General features: G+C 46.3%; 1 protein-coding gene across 1 annotated transcript in view; it reads right to left on the bottom strand.

Annotated features, from left to right (window-relative positions):
* The window catches only part of Col22a1 (collagen type XXII alpha 1 chain), a 210,689-nt gene that overhangs the window by 188,639 nt on the left and 6,025 nt on the right, over positions 1–16,025 (bottom strand). The window contains exon 3 of the mRNA XM_041672342.1: positions 1,060–1,134. Within this exon, the coding sequence (XP_041528276.1) occupies positions 1,060–1,134 (75 nt within the window). The remainder of the gene's footprint in view (positions 1–1,059; positions 1,135–16,025) is intronic.

Raw genomic sequence — 16,025 nt, 5'->3', positions numbered from 1 at the left:
GGTTTCCTCCAAAAGTCCCAGTGGTTTAACTGGAGCTGCCTGATGGGCAAGATGGGGCAAAGGCGTCTAAGGCATGAAGCCAGTTACCACAGCTTACCACACTGGATCCTCCGTGGAAACTCTGGGAGCCAGGGTCTGATGTGGACCTATAAGCCAGGCCAAGGAACATGGCACAGACTTGACCCTGCAGCATCATGGTGAGAGTTGCTTCAAGGAGAATCAGCTTGCTACCTTGCATGTTGTTCTTGTTGAGCACACAGGTATAGTAGCCTTTTACTAGAAAAATTTTGAGTCTTAAAGTTAAAGATGTTGCAATGCTGCAGTCCACAGGGGCAACTGATAGACTTGATATGTCTTCCTGGGACTGGACGTGTCTGAACCATACTCAGTCCTGATCTCAGGTGCTGACTGCCCAAGGTAGGAGCTATGCACAGGACAGAAACTGGAGCTGAGGAAGATGGAAGAGGGAAGACGGAGAAAAGGACCGGGAGCCAGGGAGATCTTGGTGAGGAAAGCGGAGGAGAAGCAAACAGTCCACACATTCAAAGTGCTAAGATATTAGGAGAACTAATCATCACACAACACAGTGAGCAATAGGTACATCAGCTCCCCATACTCCACAATCTGCCACGTCCTGTCTGCCCAGCATTGTTGGAGATGGCAGCCCTTTTAATAGCTTCTCTCTGCCGCAAGTCTTTAGTCACAGGTCTGTTCTCCCACCTGCTGAGTTCCTCATCCACTTATAATGCTGATCCAACCCCCTTTCTCTCTGAAGTGTCTTTATTCGTTCATTCACTCAGTTTGCTATTATTGGCTTGCTCATTCAACAACTCCTGTTATACTTGGTGTAATAAATTTTTTTAGGAAGGCCCCAACCCGCCAAAAGGAAAACTAGATATAGATGCTCCTCCGTGTTGGGGGATTACCGCCACCTGCACAGTTCTAACCATTCCACTGGGACACTGGTGACAGACGAGAATGAGGAAAGAGCCAGAGAGGCCACCCTGAGATGTGCAGGTTGCACGCAAAAGCAATCGTGCGTATTGGAGTCACTCTTACCTGTGATTTCCTTGCTTCCTCCACTGGTGTGTTTAAAGCGGTCTCCTTCTACCCGAACACTGGGGCAGAGAACGTCTGAAAAAAAGCAAGAGGAAACAGACAAATGAGAAAGCATGCCTACTACATCCCTGTAGCGTGTGAGAGCAGCAAGCCCTATTCTACCCACAGTAAAGAGGAGAACACAGAAGATGCTGGTGGCCCCATATTCTTTAATTCTTCTTCCATGTACTTGTGTGTTAAGCATTGACTCGGTAAATATCATACTAGGGTAAAACAGGATCATGGCATTGATTTCACCTCCAAGGAACTCACAGGGACACCAGAACAAGTTGCATCTGCCAGCCTGCCCAAGAACAGTGAGGTTTTCCCAGAAATGTTCTTCTCAAAGGAACAATAACAAAATACAGAAATGATCAGTGGTATAAAGGCTAAAAGAAGATTAATTGAACAAGAGGTATAAAGGATGGAAGGATAGGGTAGAGGAACAGGGATTACAGGGACAGATAAATAACTCTGAAGACCTCTCAAAAAGTCATCTGAAAACCTGTGGAGGTAGCGCACACGCACACACATACACACAAACATTGCTAAAGATACTTGAGTCATAGAACATGGAAATGTCATGCTGGTACTGATCTGCAAGCTTCATTCCTACTGGCTAACTATCCTAGTGCTGGAAAGTGCCAGCCTGCTACCAGAGGAGAAAATGCACTGCCCATCTTGCCAAGCTGTGAACCTTAAGTGACAATAATGACTTTTCTGACAAGACATGCCCACTGATGCAATAATGGCATGAGCCTGATTGGAGTAACCATCTGCTTTCAGGTAGACTTTAACTCCACTCCACAAGATGAAACCCAGACCTGGCACTATCATTAGTCTAAGAACTTATGAATTAACAGGTCACAGACCCTAGGAGAGAACTTTCTGCTTTTATTCTGTTAATTAAGAACATAGGATTAAACAAGACTCCCAATGACTTACAACAATATCCATAGGCTGATGCATCCGTCGACTCTTTATCAGAGAAGCTAAATTTCTTACTATTTGCGGTGAAGAGCAATTAATACAGGGGCCTTCAACTGCCTAACATAGAGAGAGGAAGACATTATCTCAGCCCTAAATGGGGAAACTATATCACACCCCTTCCTCCCAAGACTCAGGGATGGTTGCAAAAGAGAAGGAAGATTTTAAGATTCAGAGGTAGTGGATGGTTACCAGGAAACAGTGCTTTCTAGACCCAGCAGAGCAGTTGATTATATGAACCCAGAGCAGTTGTAGCAGCAAGCACAGAATCTGTGTAAATTCAAGACAGACCAAATCTCCAGCATAGAGAGGGGAAGTGGGTACAAAATCTCACTCCTAGCTGAGTGGAAATGGATAATTCAGGGAAAGATGGGGTCAGTTTTCTTTAAGAAGGTATCCCCTGAAAAGTAGGCCATGTTCCAGTGAAAGACTATACAACCACGAATATATGTGTATTTTTTTTTAAGGAGCTCATAAATTTAGGTTGGTAGGGAAGGCTAGCAGATCTAGAAGGAGTTCAGGGTGGTGGTGAATATGATCAAAACATACTGTACAAATTATCAAGGAACTGATACTTTTTTTTTTTGATTTTTCGAGACAGGGAACTGATACTTTTTAAAGAACAATAAGATTCAGCAAAATGGAAAAGCGAACCAAAGGAGATACAGGCTGAGGAAAACCCACTTGTGGAGGAATGAAATATGAAATATCTATATGAACATATTCATGAAAATACTAGGTCAGTGAGCCATTCATTGAGTGGGAATTGTATGCCAGAGGGTGAGCTCACCTCCCTGTGATCCAGCCCTGCCCAGGAAGCAATCTGGCTATTATGCATTATTATTTTAACCACCAGGCATTTTCACTATCCCATTAATTTTATGTGCAGCAACTGATCACTTTTCCTATTTGGGGACGTCAACTTTTGAGTTCAGGACTGTTGGGGCATGCTTAGCTCTCCGCAGTAAGGGGGATGGGTGAGAGTGCCCTTGCTTTGAGGTGTGGATTTTAATGCTGATCCCCTATATGGCACCACCAGGTCTGACAACCACATGGAAAACATTATTTTGGAAGCAGCACCAGGCTGTCTGTCTGGGACTAAATCTGAGGAAATAAACAGGCACAGGGCAATATTTAGACAGCTCCACCCAGCACAGCCTGCAGCTGTGGGGAACTGAACGATCGCTTTAGCTCTGGCAGCCCTCCAGAAAGACAGGCTGGGGATGGCTAGTCATTGAGATGAGCCTATACTGTCCATGGAGTTGACTCAGGTGGTGAGTAAAACCCTGGAGTTGATGGGTCACTGGGTCACATCTACCTATATCCCAGGGGAAGGAAGGGCATGGTTTGAAGACTCAGATGACAAGGACAGTCTGAAGGTCAGAAAAACTGAGTATCTTGTTGGGAAAGACAGACTTGCCCACACCGCTTTAAGGAAGGAACCATTCCTGAAAGAACTGCAGACTGCCAAAGGCCCTCAGCGCATGCCATTGCTAAGCCCCACCCATTCAGGAGGTGCGAGTGGCAATTCATAGCCTATGTGGTTAAGTCAGCACAGATAGCTCCCCAAATAACTCCCAGTCAGGCTTCCCAACAATGGCAGGGGCCTTGTGGGTCACACATGTCATAGCTGAATCTGACATCCACCCCAGAAGCTCACATTCTCAACTCCTTTCTCCCACTGGTGGCATGGTTTTGAGATGTCTTGTAAACTTTGGGTGTATGATCCCACCCAGCAGAAGTGGCTGGCTGCCAGAAGTTGGGGATTGGAAGGTTATACCTGATTGCCATTGCTGTCTCTGTTTCCTAACAACTGTGACATGAACAGCCGCTATCACAGGCTCCCAATGCCAGAAATTCCACCATGCCTTCCCTAGTATGATGGACCTCTGGAACCACAAACTAAAATAAAATATTTCCTTCTGAAAATTGTTTCCCAAGTCAGGCCACAGTGACAGAAAAGTAGCTAACACGGCCTGCTTTCAGGGAGGAAGGTGTGGTACCCCAAGGCCAACTCAGCCATCTTCCATTTCCTTTCACAAAGACACCTCTACATCTTGGGCATGGCCTGTTTATTTTCACATTCACTGTCTCTTAAACTGAGAGCCAGACTGACCCCTAGATATGTCCCTAACACCCACCCTGTTCAAAGGACACAGAAAGGGATAACAGAGCATATTGCATTCCTTTCCTTCAGGTGCTTGTGGGCTGTGATGTTCCTACTCAGTCCTACCTGGAGAAGGCCTCCTCCTGAGAGAGATCAAGTTCCTGAGCTCGTGGCATAATACTCAAGTCACTGTTGGGCATGTGTGCCTGCTGTGGGTAGTCCGATGTCAGTTCAAGTGCATATGGCCACTGTCTCCACTAGGTGCAGCCCAGGTCTCTGATTTAATACAAATAAAACAACCACTGACCCCCTGAGCTGGGAGGAAAACATTAGTAGGTAGACTGTAGTCTTCAAGGCGCCCTGCACAGCATGATTTTGAAGAGTCAAGGAAATGATATCCTAGGGTCCAAGCCCCCTGGAATGGGGTGTGACACTCACTTTTCGCCACCAACATAATCCCTACCATTTACTTTTGCTGGTTACAGAAATGACAACATTTTCAACCCACAGGGGAAAAAAAAATCTGACTGTAATTGGTTATGTCACTACAGCTGAGTTTTTTTGGTTTTTTTTGCTTGGCAATCAAATGCATTCAAACTTGCAAAAACCCACTTCTTCTGGGCTGCACCAAGATGCTAGAACAGAGAACTCTCTGAAAGTTTGAGTTTCTGGATGTGTGAGGAGAAGTAATAGGTTATAGGAACCAATGCATTATTCCACTGGAAGAGGAGCTACTGACAGAGCAGGGTTCCTTCACTGTCCCATATACATGGATTTATCCAATAGCCACTGGGGAGCCACTTGAGCAATAGTTCTGGACTTAGAGCAGAGACGAGAGCGAAGGAATCAAAAAAGACACGTAATGTGTTCTTAGCTGGCTGGATTTCCTTCTTACAAGCGTGAGAATAAAAACCGGTGACTATAGAGTCTCTGCTCCCTCAGCAGGCGTTCACTTGTCGATACTCATCCAATGCATTGTTTAGAACAAATATCCCCTGCGTCTCAGGAGACAGGAGAACATGGGGACACTTGTGTCTTTACCCAGATCAGGCTTCATCATTCCAGGAGCTGACACCCACTTCAGTCTCTCTGGAAAAGCCCTTGAACTTGCTTGCCCTCAGTTTACGATACAAAGAGTCCATTCTGCATATCACGGAATGGGGAGAGTTGATGACATCCTGCACTTTATGTTGGCACACCCATGGACTTCTCTGTGCGACACACAGTCACACCACCCTTTGCTTCTCATGGAAGTGTCCTCCAGTTTGGAAAAGAGGAGCCTGGCAATTGTTACAAGCCCAGTTTGTGCCTGTTGCCTGGCCTGGAACTGAACATACATTGCCATCCATCCTCAATAGAATTTGTTCCTATTACACAAATGTAGCAAATGATATCTAATAAAATTTGGGAAACTCACCAGGTATGAGGAGTACCTGTATTTAAGTTAAAAACCACCATGAATCTAGACCCCTGTGGTGGAGATGACAGGTCGTAGGGGTGAATATCAGCAGAAACAACAGAGGCCAGAGGCATGCATCTGGTGGCTGCATCAAGACAACATATAGCACCTGCTGCTCATTCACCGCCTCATGGAAGGCACTGCTGGGTGCAGCTGACCACAGGGAGATGATGACGCTCCAAGTGGCCAAGGGAACAGGTGGAAAAGGGAAGGGATAACTCACTCATAGACACATAGCCCAATCCTTCCATTGCTCAGCTACGGGCTGTCTATGCTCTCCTGCCTTACAGAGGCAGCAGACACAATACCCTGGCCGACGACTCTAGACATAACATCAGTAGGCATTCTAACCAGAATGGCTTCCCAGGGATGGAGTGGCCATGTGTCCAGGTTCAATATTGGGCATGCTGCGTGGGCTGTTTGTGGGTTTCTTCACTACTCAACTGGGGGAAAGAATTATCTCCAGGACCAGAAGGCATATGTAGATGGCTTGTTGGGCAGCAGACACTATTGGGAAGCATGTAAAATACATGAACACGTTTCATTACATCCTCACTACAGCTTTCTGAAGTAGATGCCCTTAATTACAGATACACAAAGAGGGGTATACAGAAGGCAGGAACTGCCCAAGGCTCACACTGCTAGCAGGTGGTGATTTAGTATAGTCTTCCATATCTGGTCCTCAGCACACTGCAGCCTCTCTAGAGGCTGGGTCTTCTGACCAGGGAGACTCTTGTCTGCCTCCAGAGCCTGCCTATGTAGCATCCAGATGACTTTCTACCTTCTGAAATACCCTCTGGCTTTTGAATACTTCCGACATACAGAGGCCAGATCTTCCCCCAATTCTGCACCAGTAAAAGTCATTTGTTTTTCTGCGTGGGGAAACCAAAGCTCAGAGAGATTAAGAAAATAATCCAGAATCACAAAGTCACTAAGTGGCAGAGGTTGACACACGCTCAGGAAGTCTAACTGAAGCATATGTACTTTCAACAATTATCCATTTCATCCCCACCTTGGAAAGTGCTTTGGCTATAAAAGAAAAACAACCCATAGTCCAGCAGCTACAACTACAAAGTCACGCATGTGCCCTAATGCAACCCTCTGAGCAGAGCTGCAGGAAAAACATAATTATCAGTAATTTACAGTCGAACCAGTTGTTAATGGGGAAGATGCATAAATCGCATCCAAGGGTCACTGTTTGATCCTGTGAGAAGGCAACCACCCAGGGGCCACATGCTGTGTTCTTAGCTCAGTTCCACCCCTGATGCCTGCTCTGGATATTTTGGAGACCTGGCCTTGATCCTGTCTTTCTTCCAGGCCTGTTTTGACTAGCTTTATGTCAACTTAACACAAGATAGAAAAAGAGGGAAACTCAACTGAGAAAATCCCTCCATAAGATCTAGCTGTAAGGTGTTTTCTTAATTAATGATTGATGGGGGTGGGTCCAGCCCGTGGTAGGTGGTGCCGTCCTCGGGCTGGTGGTCCTTTGTTCTGTTAGAAAGCAGGCTGAGCAAAGCCACGGAAGCAAGCCAGTAAACAGCGCCCCTCCATGACTTCAGCATCAGCTTCTGTCTCCAGGATCCTGCCCTGTTTGAGTTCCTGTCTTGACTTCCTTCAATGGTGAACAGTGCTGTGGGAATGTAAGCCAAATAAATCCTTTTTTCCCCAGGTTTTCTTTAGTCATGGTGTTTCATCACAGAAAATAGTAACCCAGCAAAGACAAGGCCAACATGTATGAATGAGTACTTGCTGCCTCTGCAGAGGCCCTGGCTCCTCTGGCTGGGTCCCCACCTCCTAGGACCTCTGGATTGGAGAGGTATAGTCAGGATGCCAAACTCCTGGAGAGCATTCATGTAAGCATCGGGGCCATTGTGCTAGGGTATGTGGCAGACACCGTAATACAAGGGGAAAAAATATTCTGCCAGACCTGCGGACAGCTGCACTCACTGTTCACACAACCCCCGTCCTCCCTGTTTGTCACTGCCTCAGAAAAAAGCAGGTGCAGGGGAAGGTGAAGGGAGGAGACAAAGTTGACCCTTCTAAGACGGCAAGCTAGCTGCTGCCATGTTTGCAGACTGGAAAGGGAGAGTAAATAAAAAGGAAGGGTCCTGCAGAGACATCTCTCCTCTCCTACACCAATCATATACCCTCTTGCTGAACAACTCAGAGTGAGTTGTGAGAACTGGTCCCTAAGGCTAAGATTAGGAAGCTCCAACCCAGCCCCTAGGTGTTGTGGAATATTTTAGCCAGGCAAACCTAGAAGGAAGGATCAAAATCAGACTTTCCCTCCATCTGGCCTGCCTTAAGGGGCAAGTGGGGCAGGACATAGGCAGCACTAGGCATGGCATCCGGCAGCTAACAAGTCCTACTCATTCATATATTCATGCCTCCATCCAAGACATGCTTTCCTGTGTCTAACACATCTGTTACAGCCTGTGAAGGGAACACAGCATCTGAGTGCAGTCAGAGGCTCCCCACCCCATTGGTGGATGCAACATAAACAGGCAAACTGGCCAGAAGCATCACCCTCGCTACAGAGGAAACACACAGTGTGGTTATGGGGTGATGAATGAGCTTCTAGAATGGGCACTGGACCCCTTAGGGGAGTGACATCTGAGCTGAGAGGCAAGGAGAACAACCAAGAAAGGGGAGCACACAGCACGTAACAGAAGAGCCCCAGAGCCTTAAGGGCTATGGCTGAGGGCACTGCTTGGCAGGGGAGGTGGAAAACAAGAACCACCTGGGAACAAGTGGCAAAGTCAGGGGAAAAGGTGGACCCTTATAACCCAAGGCAGTGTTTGGAATTCAAGGCAATAAAGACACCCCTGCCCAGGAGCACAAGGACAGTGTGTTAGAACTGGGTAGAAGGTGACTTTCTGCTCCTGAAGGGGCTCTCACGGTGAGGGTGGAGCTCAGTGTGGAGTGTCACCATCCAAGGAAGTCTGGAAGGGACACCTGTCATCTGAAGCTTCCAGTGTCCCAGGGCACAGGATCATTTCCCTCCACAAGAATGTCCCTTGGCCCAGAACCAGTAGGTGTCACCAGAGACTGTGACGATGGCTCCCTGAGCAGGGCAGACAACAGAAGCAGTGCTAACAGGGAGGTGGGGTGTCAGCAGAGCTCAGGACAGCCCAGGTAACATGTTCCAGTTAGCGAGTCAGTGACTACTAGTACTTGGTGCCCAGGAGATGGTATACACTACTCGGAAACTAACTCTTTAAGGACGGGTATATATGTGGCACAGGTATGAGAGAAAATAATGGGCCAAATGACAAGTCCTCTATCCAAGGGAGCTATGTCCAGCAAAGAAGACGGATTGTAAAGAGTAGGTTACTAAGGTAAGGCTAGGACAGTGGAGAGGGAACAGGTGGCTGGAGGGATATCTCAACCAAGACAGGATGTAAGGAAAGAGATGAAGGCAGGAAAGAGAAGAGGGACTCACTGGAGATCCAGGCAAGGGTCTGGAAATGGGAAAAATCCAGACACCATGGCTTGGGGACAGCCAACAAAGGAAAAATCAGAATAGAGGATGGAACCAAAAATGCCCTGAAGAGGGACTATCATGACTTCACAGAATGGGAGTATAAGCAGAGACCAGCCAAAGAGGCTGGCCCGTTGCCAGGCAACTGAGAGCAATGGTTTGTGCCTCCAGTATGGGGTAATAGTTTTAACTGTCAACTTGACACAACCTTGAACCACCTGGGAAGAGAATATTCATTAAACTAGAAATTCCACAGTAGCCAACACGGAACAAGTCGATGTTGAACAGAGCAAGTTGTGCAGAACCTGCTCTGTGGAGGGTCATAAGCCCCCCGCATGCAAAGCTGTCTGTCCACTCACTCACGCAGCGCCAGCACGCACCTCATCATTACCGCCCACCACCCTGCTCTTTCGTGCTCCCGTGTGCCTGTTAGAGTGGGGACTATACAACCCTTTATAAATAAATAAGCAGGCATGCTGTCAGTGAGAGGCCACACTCATGCGTCAATTAAGGCTGATTTAAAGTTTCAAGAAAAATATGATATGGTAGGTCACAACTGTACGCACAGATTTTTAATAAAGCAATTTTTTTCTGAACAACTGCATACAAAACTCTTCCAGGATGTGGAGCCAGGAGAAAAGTCTTTACAGCGCTGAGCATACTTTCTTGTCCCATGGATAGGTCCTTGTAGATATCGTGTGTGTGCATGTGTGTTTCCATGACTACAAGAGTGTACCTGTATGCTTTGCCTATGTGTCTGTATAACTAATGTGTGTCGTGCCTGCATTTCTGATCCAATTCAACAAAACCCAAGCCAACATTAATGCAAAGAGCAAAAACAAATTGGGCACATTTTACAGTAAAATAAGTCACTTATTTCACACAGTGTGGACCACTGTTACCTCCAATCTTCCAGTAAACACAGCATGAATCAGAAGCATGGTAATTAGTCAGCCACATTTTCTGGAAAGCCCCAAGACCCTGTGTAACCTCGTGTCCCCACTTGTTCTCTGTCAGTTTCGCTAAAAAGCATTTAGCTGGGGGGACACGGGAAATGCAAAATACCCAGAGTTTAATTATATAGATGTTTATTTATATACACAACTTAATTTATATATAGATTCTGAGGGCATACTTTTTAACCTATAAATACTTATTGCAATGTCAATTTACTGTGGTCACAGTAGGTTACCCTTTTATCAACTCAAAACTAAAACCACGGTTTGATATTCAGTCAGCTCTCCTTGGGCTGGAATGCTCTGACAGGACATGGCCTCAGTAACTGGGATTATCCTATCCGAGAGGATGCAGCTCACTTTACCAGGATGGCACTAGCACCAGGTTGATGGGGCTGACACAGACCCTACAGCTGGGTAGGGCAAGGCTAGGCACAGGGAATATCTTAACTCACCTCGTCTTCTGGTCCTGCAGAGACATTCTGAAGCCTGAAAAGGTATAAGGATATCTTAGGGATCTATGGAGAGCACAGAGCAGTGACAGAGTCACAGGTAGAGGAGACACTGTGCTTGGCACGTGGGCTGGCCAGCTTACTAGCATGATCTTGATCATGAAAACAGAATGAAAGAGAAGACTCCTTCAATGAGATCTGCACATCACACTCAGGCCTCGGGGCGGGGGGCTGGAGGCCTTGGGAAGAAACTTCCTGGGAAGGTCACTCAGAAGCTGGCGGCAGTGACTTCAGATTCTCAGTCATCACCTAAGAGTAGGTTACCAGGGTCAGAAAACTGTGTGCAAAACAAAACAAAACAAAACAAAAAACAAACAAACAAACAAAAAAAAAACAGTGCAGTCATCACCTTGGGATTTGCAGGCCACACAGTCTCTGCCAGAGCCAGCTTGTTATGTCAGGCAAAGCAGTCAAACTGCTGAGAGATGACATCTGGAGATGACATGTCAGGATTCCAAAAATCAAACATTTACACACGGATGCCTTTTAGGGCTAGCCTGAGGGTAATCACTGGCCGCCCACCACAGAGAACCAAGAAAGGTCCCTGCATCCTTCGTGTGCCAGTTCCTTTCCCAGAACGCACAAAGAACTTCGGATTCTGCCCGGTGCCCTTCTCATAATAGAAAGCATGAATCCTACTGTTTAGTATACTTTGATTTGATTTCTTACAGTCTTTACATACAAATACAGTAACAACAATAACCATGGCATTTACAGCCAAAACCAGCCAGCCACTGAATCTGTTTCCACCATCTCAATTTGGCAGATAAGGAAACTGAGGCAGTAATGGTTGCTGTGATTATCTGATCTTCAATAAAGGAAGAAAACTAAGCTGCAAAGGAGCCATTCACCTAAATAAATAAATAAAAAGCTTGGATTTAGCACAGGCTTTGATGCCTGACTCCACTGGCTGACCCTGGTACTAAAAAGTCACATGATCCAAAAGAGAGAGAAATGGGATGCCCGCACCACAACCCCCTCCCCAGTTCTCCTCGGGTCCCCTGCCTAGCTGAGTATTCACAGAAGGCTGGCATCATACCGTGCCTGCAGTGCATCCACCGATGTTGAGAGACAACCTGATATGCAATGGCCCGTGGCCTTGCTAAGCTCAGTACTGGCTGACGGCATAAGCAGACACACACAGCACATGCGTTTGTGAATACATAGGAATTCGACTTCAGAGAAAGGGATGCTAGGGGTAAACGGTTCTATGGATTCCTCTGGGAGGAGATAATGGCAATAACAGGATGCTGCTGTTGTTGATGAAGATGAGGAGGAGGAGGATAAAAGTTGAGAAAATACAATGTACTAGGCTTGATTACAGGATCATTAGACTTGATCACATGTAACCAGCCACTTCTTATTTACTTATATATAAGTATTAGTGTATGTACTTAGCGGCCCTGCTCGGGGCCACCAGAACGGCAGGCACCTCCTGGCATGAACTCATTGGATCTCTATAAGGTGAAGTACATGACATCACCCTGAGCAACAGGGCAAAAGGAGGTTACTCAGGTCACAGAGAGGGACGGGAGCTGGGAAACCAGTGCAGCGGCCAGTTCCTGGTACTGTGATTTGGCCAGCGTGTTCCTCTATCTCTGTTTAACACTGGGTCAAGCATTTTGACCCTGGCTAAGACGCAACCTGTAGGGGGGGTCAAATGGCTTGCCAAGCAAAGGTGTTTGCTGCCAAGCATGATTCCCTGAGTTCAATACCTAGGCTGCACATCGTAGAGGAAGTCTGACCCTTACAAGTTGTCTGACCTCTATATGACCTCCTACACTAAGTAAATAAATATAAAACTTTAAAAAATAAAACAGCCCACAGGAACAAATTCATAAGCATATATGAGTTCATCATGAGACAGTCTAACCAGCAAAAACAAAACAAAAAAAAAGCATAATAAAGGGTCACGTGAAATGAAAGGAGAGAGGATGGTGCATTCCTAATGCCAGAGAAGACAGCTTTGCTCTGGAAAATGAGACAGAGCTGATCACTCCAGCTTAGCAATAACTGGAGGGCAGAACATGCCCACTGTATGAGCAGGATGCCAAGGACATGGAGTAAGCAGCTGTGGATGAGGTTGGGCAGAGCCAGTGGAAGTCTTTCTAAAGCCCATATATTAAAAGCTAATTCATTAACAGCAAATGAAGGGTGGTGTTCAGTTTTTCCTCCCTTTCAGTCACTTCCTAATAAAACTGCCTGGCCCACAAACAGAGTTAATTAGCAGGATTACCATTTCTGGTGGGACAAGGTTCCCTGAAAGGAACTGACAGTGACCTTCAGAGAGGGTGGGGCCTGGACCAGCTGCCTCTTGTGGCCCATATGGTCCTCAGGGCCAAGCCACAGGCCCAACGTGGCACTCTAAACCCACAGCTGGGTTGCCACCCATTTCTCTCCAGGCTCTGGATCCATCCAGGGAGAAGAGATGGGATGGGTGCAATGTGTATGTGTATGTTTGAGATGTGTATATGGAGCGTAAGTTATATGTGTGTGTGCGCACGCATGCACGCACACACGTGCAGGGAGTGGATTATAAATGAGGTGTTAAGTATATGATCTGTATGTGACATGTATGTGATATGTGTATGGTGTAGGATCTCTTGGTGTCAGCAAACTGGATGGCAAATGGGTGCTCTCCCCAGATACGGACCTCAGGGAGTGAAGTAGAGAGTACTGTCACACACCAATCAAAATGCAGGGTAGAGTCTCTCCGATGAGGACTCCAGATGCACACTTAGGTGACAGACTTTCTCTCCTCCTCTCCCATCCCACCCCTAGTCATACTGGAGAGTGGACATCTACTGATCAATGTGGCACTGGGAATAAAAGTGAGCTAAAAGATCAAGAAAAGGAGTAAGTGGGGGTGGTTGTGAGTCATTAGAGTTAGAGGACCGTGGAAGCAGGGAGAGAGCCCCGCTCATCAAATTCATAGCAGCATCTCGGCTCACCAAGAAAAGCAACAATAAGAACTGCCCCTTGTCAACAGGGATGGAGGAGAGAGGACCAGCACAGACTGTCCTCAGAATAGAAGTAGGCGGAGGCTTCTTCCACAGAAGCTAACTAGCATTCCAGAGACCCATTCACATAGGAGATAAGCTATATAAAGATTGTCCTGTGGCCACCACAGAGTCCACCAAGATAGAAAGGGCTCTTAATTACAGCCAAGGCTCTGGGTTAAGCCTGTCCACAGCCTTCACCCCACACACTGCAGGAAGCTGACACCGAGACTGGCTTCCCTGAGAACCTTACCCAGGCCACAGAGAATAGGGAGTGGGTACCACAAGATGGAGGCACTCCTCTGGGAGTGCCTAAAGTTATGGTGATAGTAAGACCCAGCACCAAGGCAGCCTTGAGAGCCTTCTGGTTCTCTAAGCTACTTTTTCTCCCTTCAGTAGCTATGCTGGTTAAAAATGGCAGAGTATGGGCTTTGAGAGCAACCAGACCCCCATTTGGCTTTATCAACATGGCCTCCATTCAGAATCATCTCTACTCAGTCTCATCCCATTCTGTATCACAGACATCATCATCAGCATCAGTACCATAACCATGCAGCATCACCCTCATTCTGCATCACAAACATCAACAACATTAGTACCATAACCATGCAGCAGTATTTCCATAGAGCATCATCCCATTCTGCATCACAAACATTATCATCAACATCAGTACCATAGCCATGCAGCATCCACTCCATTCAGTATCCTCCCATTCAATATCTCCACAATTCACATCACCAGTTGATATGCAATCCCTCTTCAGAATAATCCCCATGCAGTCCAGGCTGCAATGTCACTCACAGACATCTTCCATATGCAGAGGCTATTTCTGATGTCTGGATTCTGTGATGCGCTTTGATTTGATCTTCCCAGATGTTTCCAATATGTCATTGTTAGTTTTTTTTTTTAATTTTGTTTTGCTTTGTTTATACTTGAAGTGACTGTAAGGGAATTTTGCTGCAATTGTCACCAGAACAGACCAGGCCCTCCTCATCTCACAGCTGTGTTTACAAAAATGCCTTCTCCCTGGGTGGATAAGCATTAACTTAAATCTCACTTCTGAGGCATTTGGGGAATCCTGGCTATGGAGGACCATGTGACTTTCTTGAGGGAATCCCAGTGAGCATGTGTTTTTCAGGACTGAGTTGCATCTGTCTCCCCTTCTCCTGTTCTACTCATCATAGCTTTCCTTGGGTATAAAAGCCTTTTCCTTGAAGAAGAGCTACAAATTCTTCACTCCCAAATCATAAACAAGATCATTAGATTTCAGGCTCAAATATTCAACCCATTTCCTCTCCAGGGCTAAAAACTGGACTATGAGCAGTCACATGACCTGTCCTGGTCAAACTAGACTGAATGCCGGGCCTAGGAAACAACCTCCTCTCTAAAGTTAGCAGGTCACAGGGTTCTATAGAGCAATGGTAGGCTTGTGCTGGCATCCTCTCTGCCCATGCACACCCACCCAATCCTGTACCTACCCCACTCCCAGTCCCAGGGGCACAGTGACCAATGACAGTATTGCATGGAATCTTTGGGTGACTGATGTCCACAAAGTCAGGCAGCATCCAGGGTAGAGAGGAGTGAGTGACTTCTTTCCTGCTCTTTTTAGCTACAGTCTAGGAAATAGCTGAGAGTTTCCTGGTATAACCTCTACTTGGCCCTCATCCATCCATCCATCCATCCATCCACTCACTCACTCATGCATCCTTGGATTCCACTATTCTTCAAACACACGTTCATCAGAATGTCTTCAATCAAACCCACTTTCTGCTTCTCACAGCAAGCAGCATCACCCTGAGGTCTGACACCTATGAATGGAAACAGAGGAACAAGATTCATGCCGGGTGGTGATGGTGCATGCTTTTAATCCCAGTACTTGGGAGGCAGAGGCAAGTGGATCTCTGTGAGTTCATGGCCTGCCTGGTTTACAAGAGATAGTTCCAGGACATCTAGAACTGTTACACAGAGAAACCCTGTCTCAAAACAAAACAACAACAAAAATCCCACAAAAAAATTAAAAAAAAAAAAAGACCTAGATTCACTCTGTAAAGGCACCTGACTTTTGACTTTTTTAAAGTACAAACACATACAAGCAATTTTATATATTACCCAAACACACAGACACACATGCAACAATATTTAAAGAAAAAGAGGCTATGAATGTGACAGAGTAAGAGGTACACTGTCAGAGGATGTAGGGAGGAAAAGGAAAGAAACTATAACATCAAAAAACATTTAAAACAATTTTTAAAAGAAATACAGATTGAGAACCAGCATGCTTTGTGAAGTGCCAGACACAGGCTGGTGTTTTGCAGGGCCCTGGGCCTCAGGGTAAACTAGGCCCTCATCCTGCCACCTTGCAAGAAATGCAGGGATACTCTGTCTACCCCCCAGACAGAAGCTGTAGGAACAGGGCCAAGACCTGC

The sequence above is a fragment of the Microtus oregoni genome, unplaced genomic scaffold (genome assembly GCF_018167655.1).
Source record: "Microtus oregoni isolate MIOR12 unplaced genomic scaffold, Mior012 000022F_ref0000154, whole genome shotgun sequence".
Classification (NCBI taxonomy): domain Eukaryota; kingdom Metazoa; phylum Chordata; class Mammalia; order Rodentia; family Cricetidae; genus Microtus; species Microtus oregoni.
This window is presented reverse-complemented; position numbering and strand designations above follow the sequence as displayed.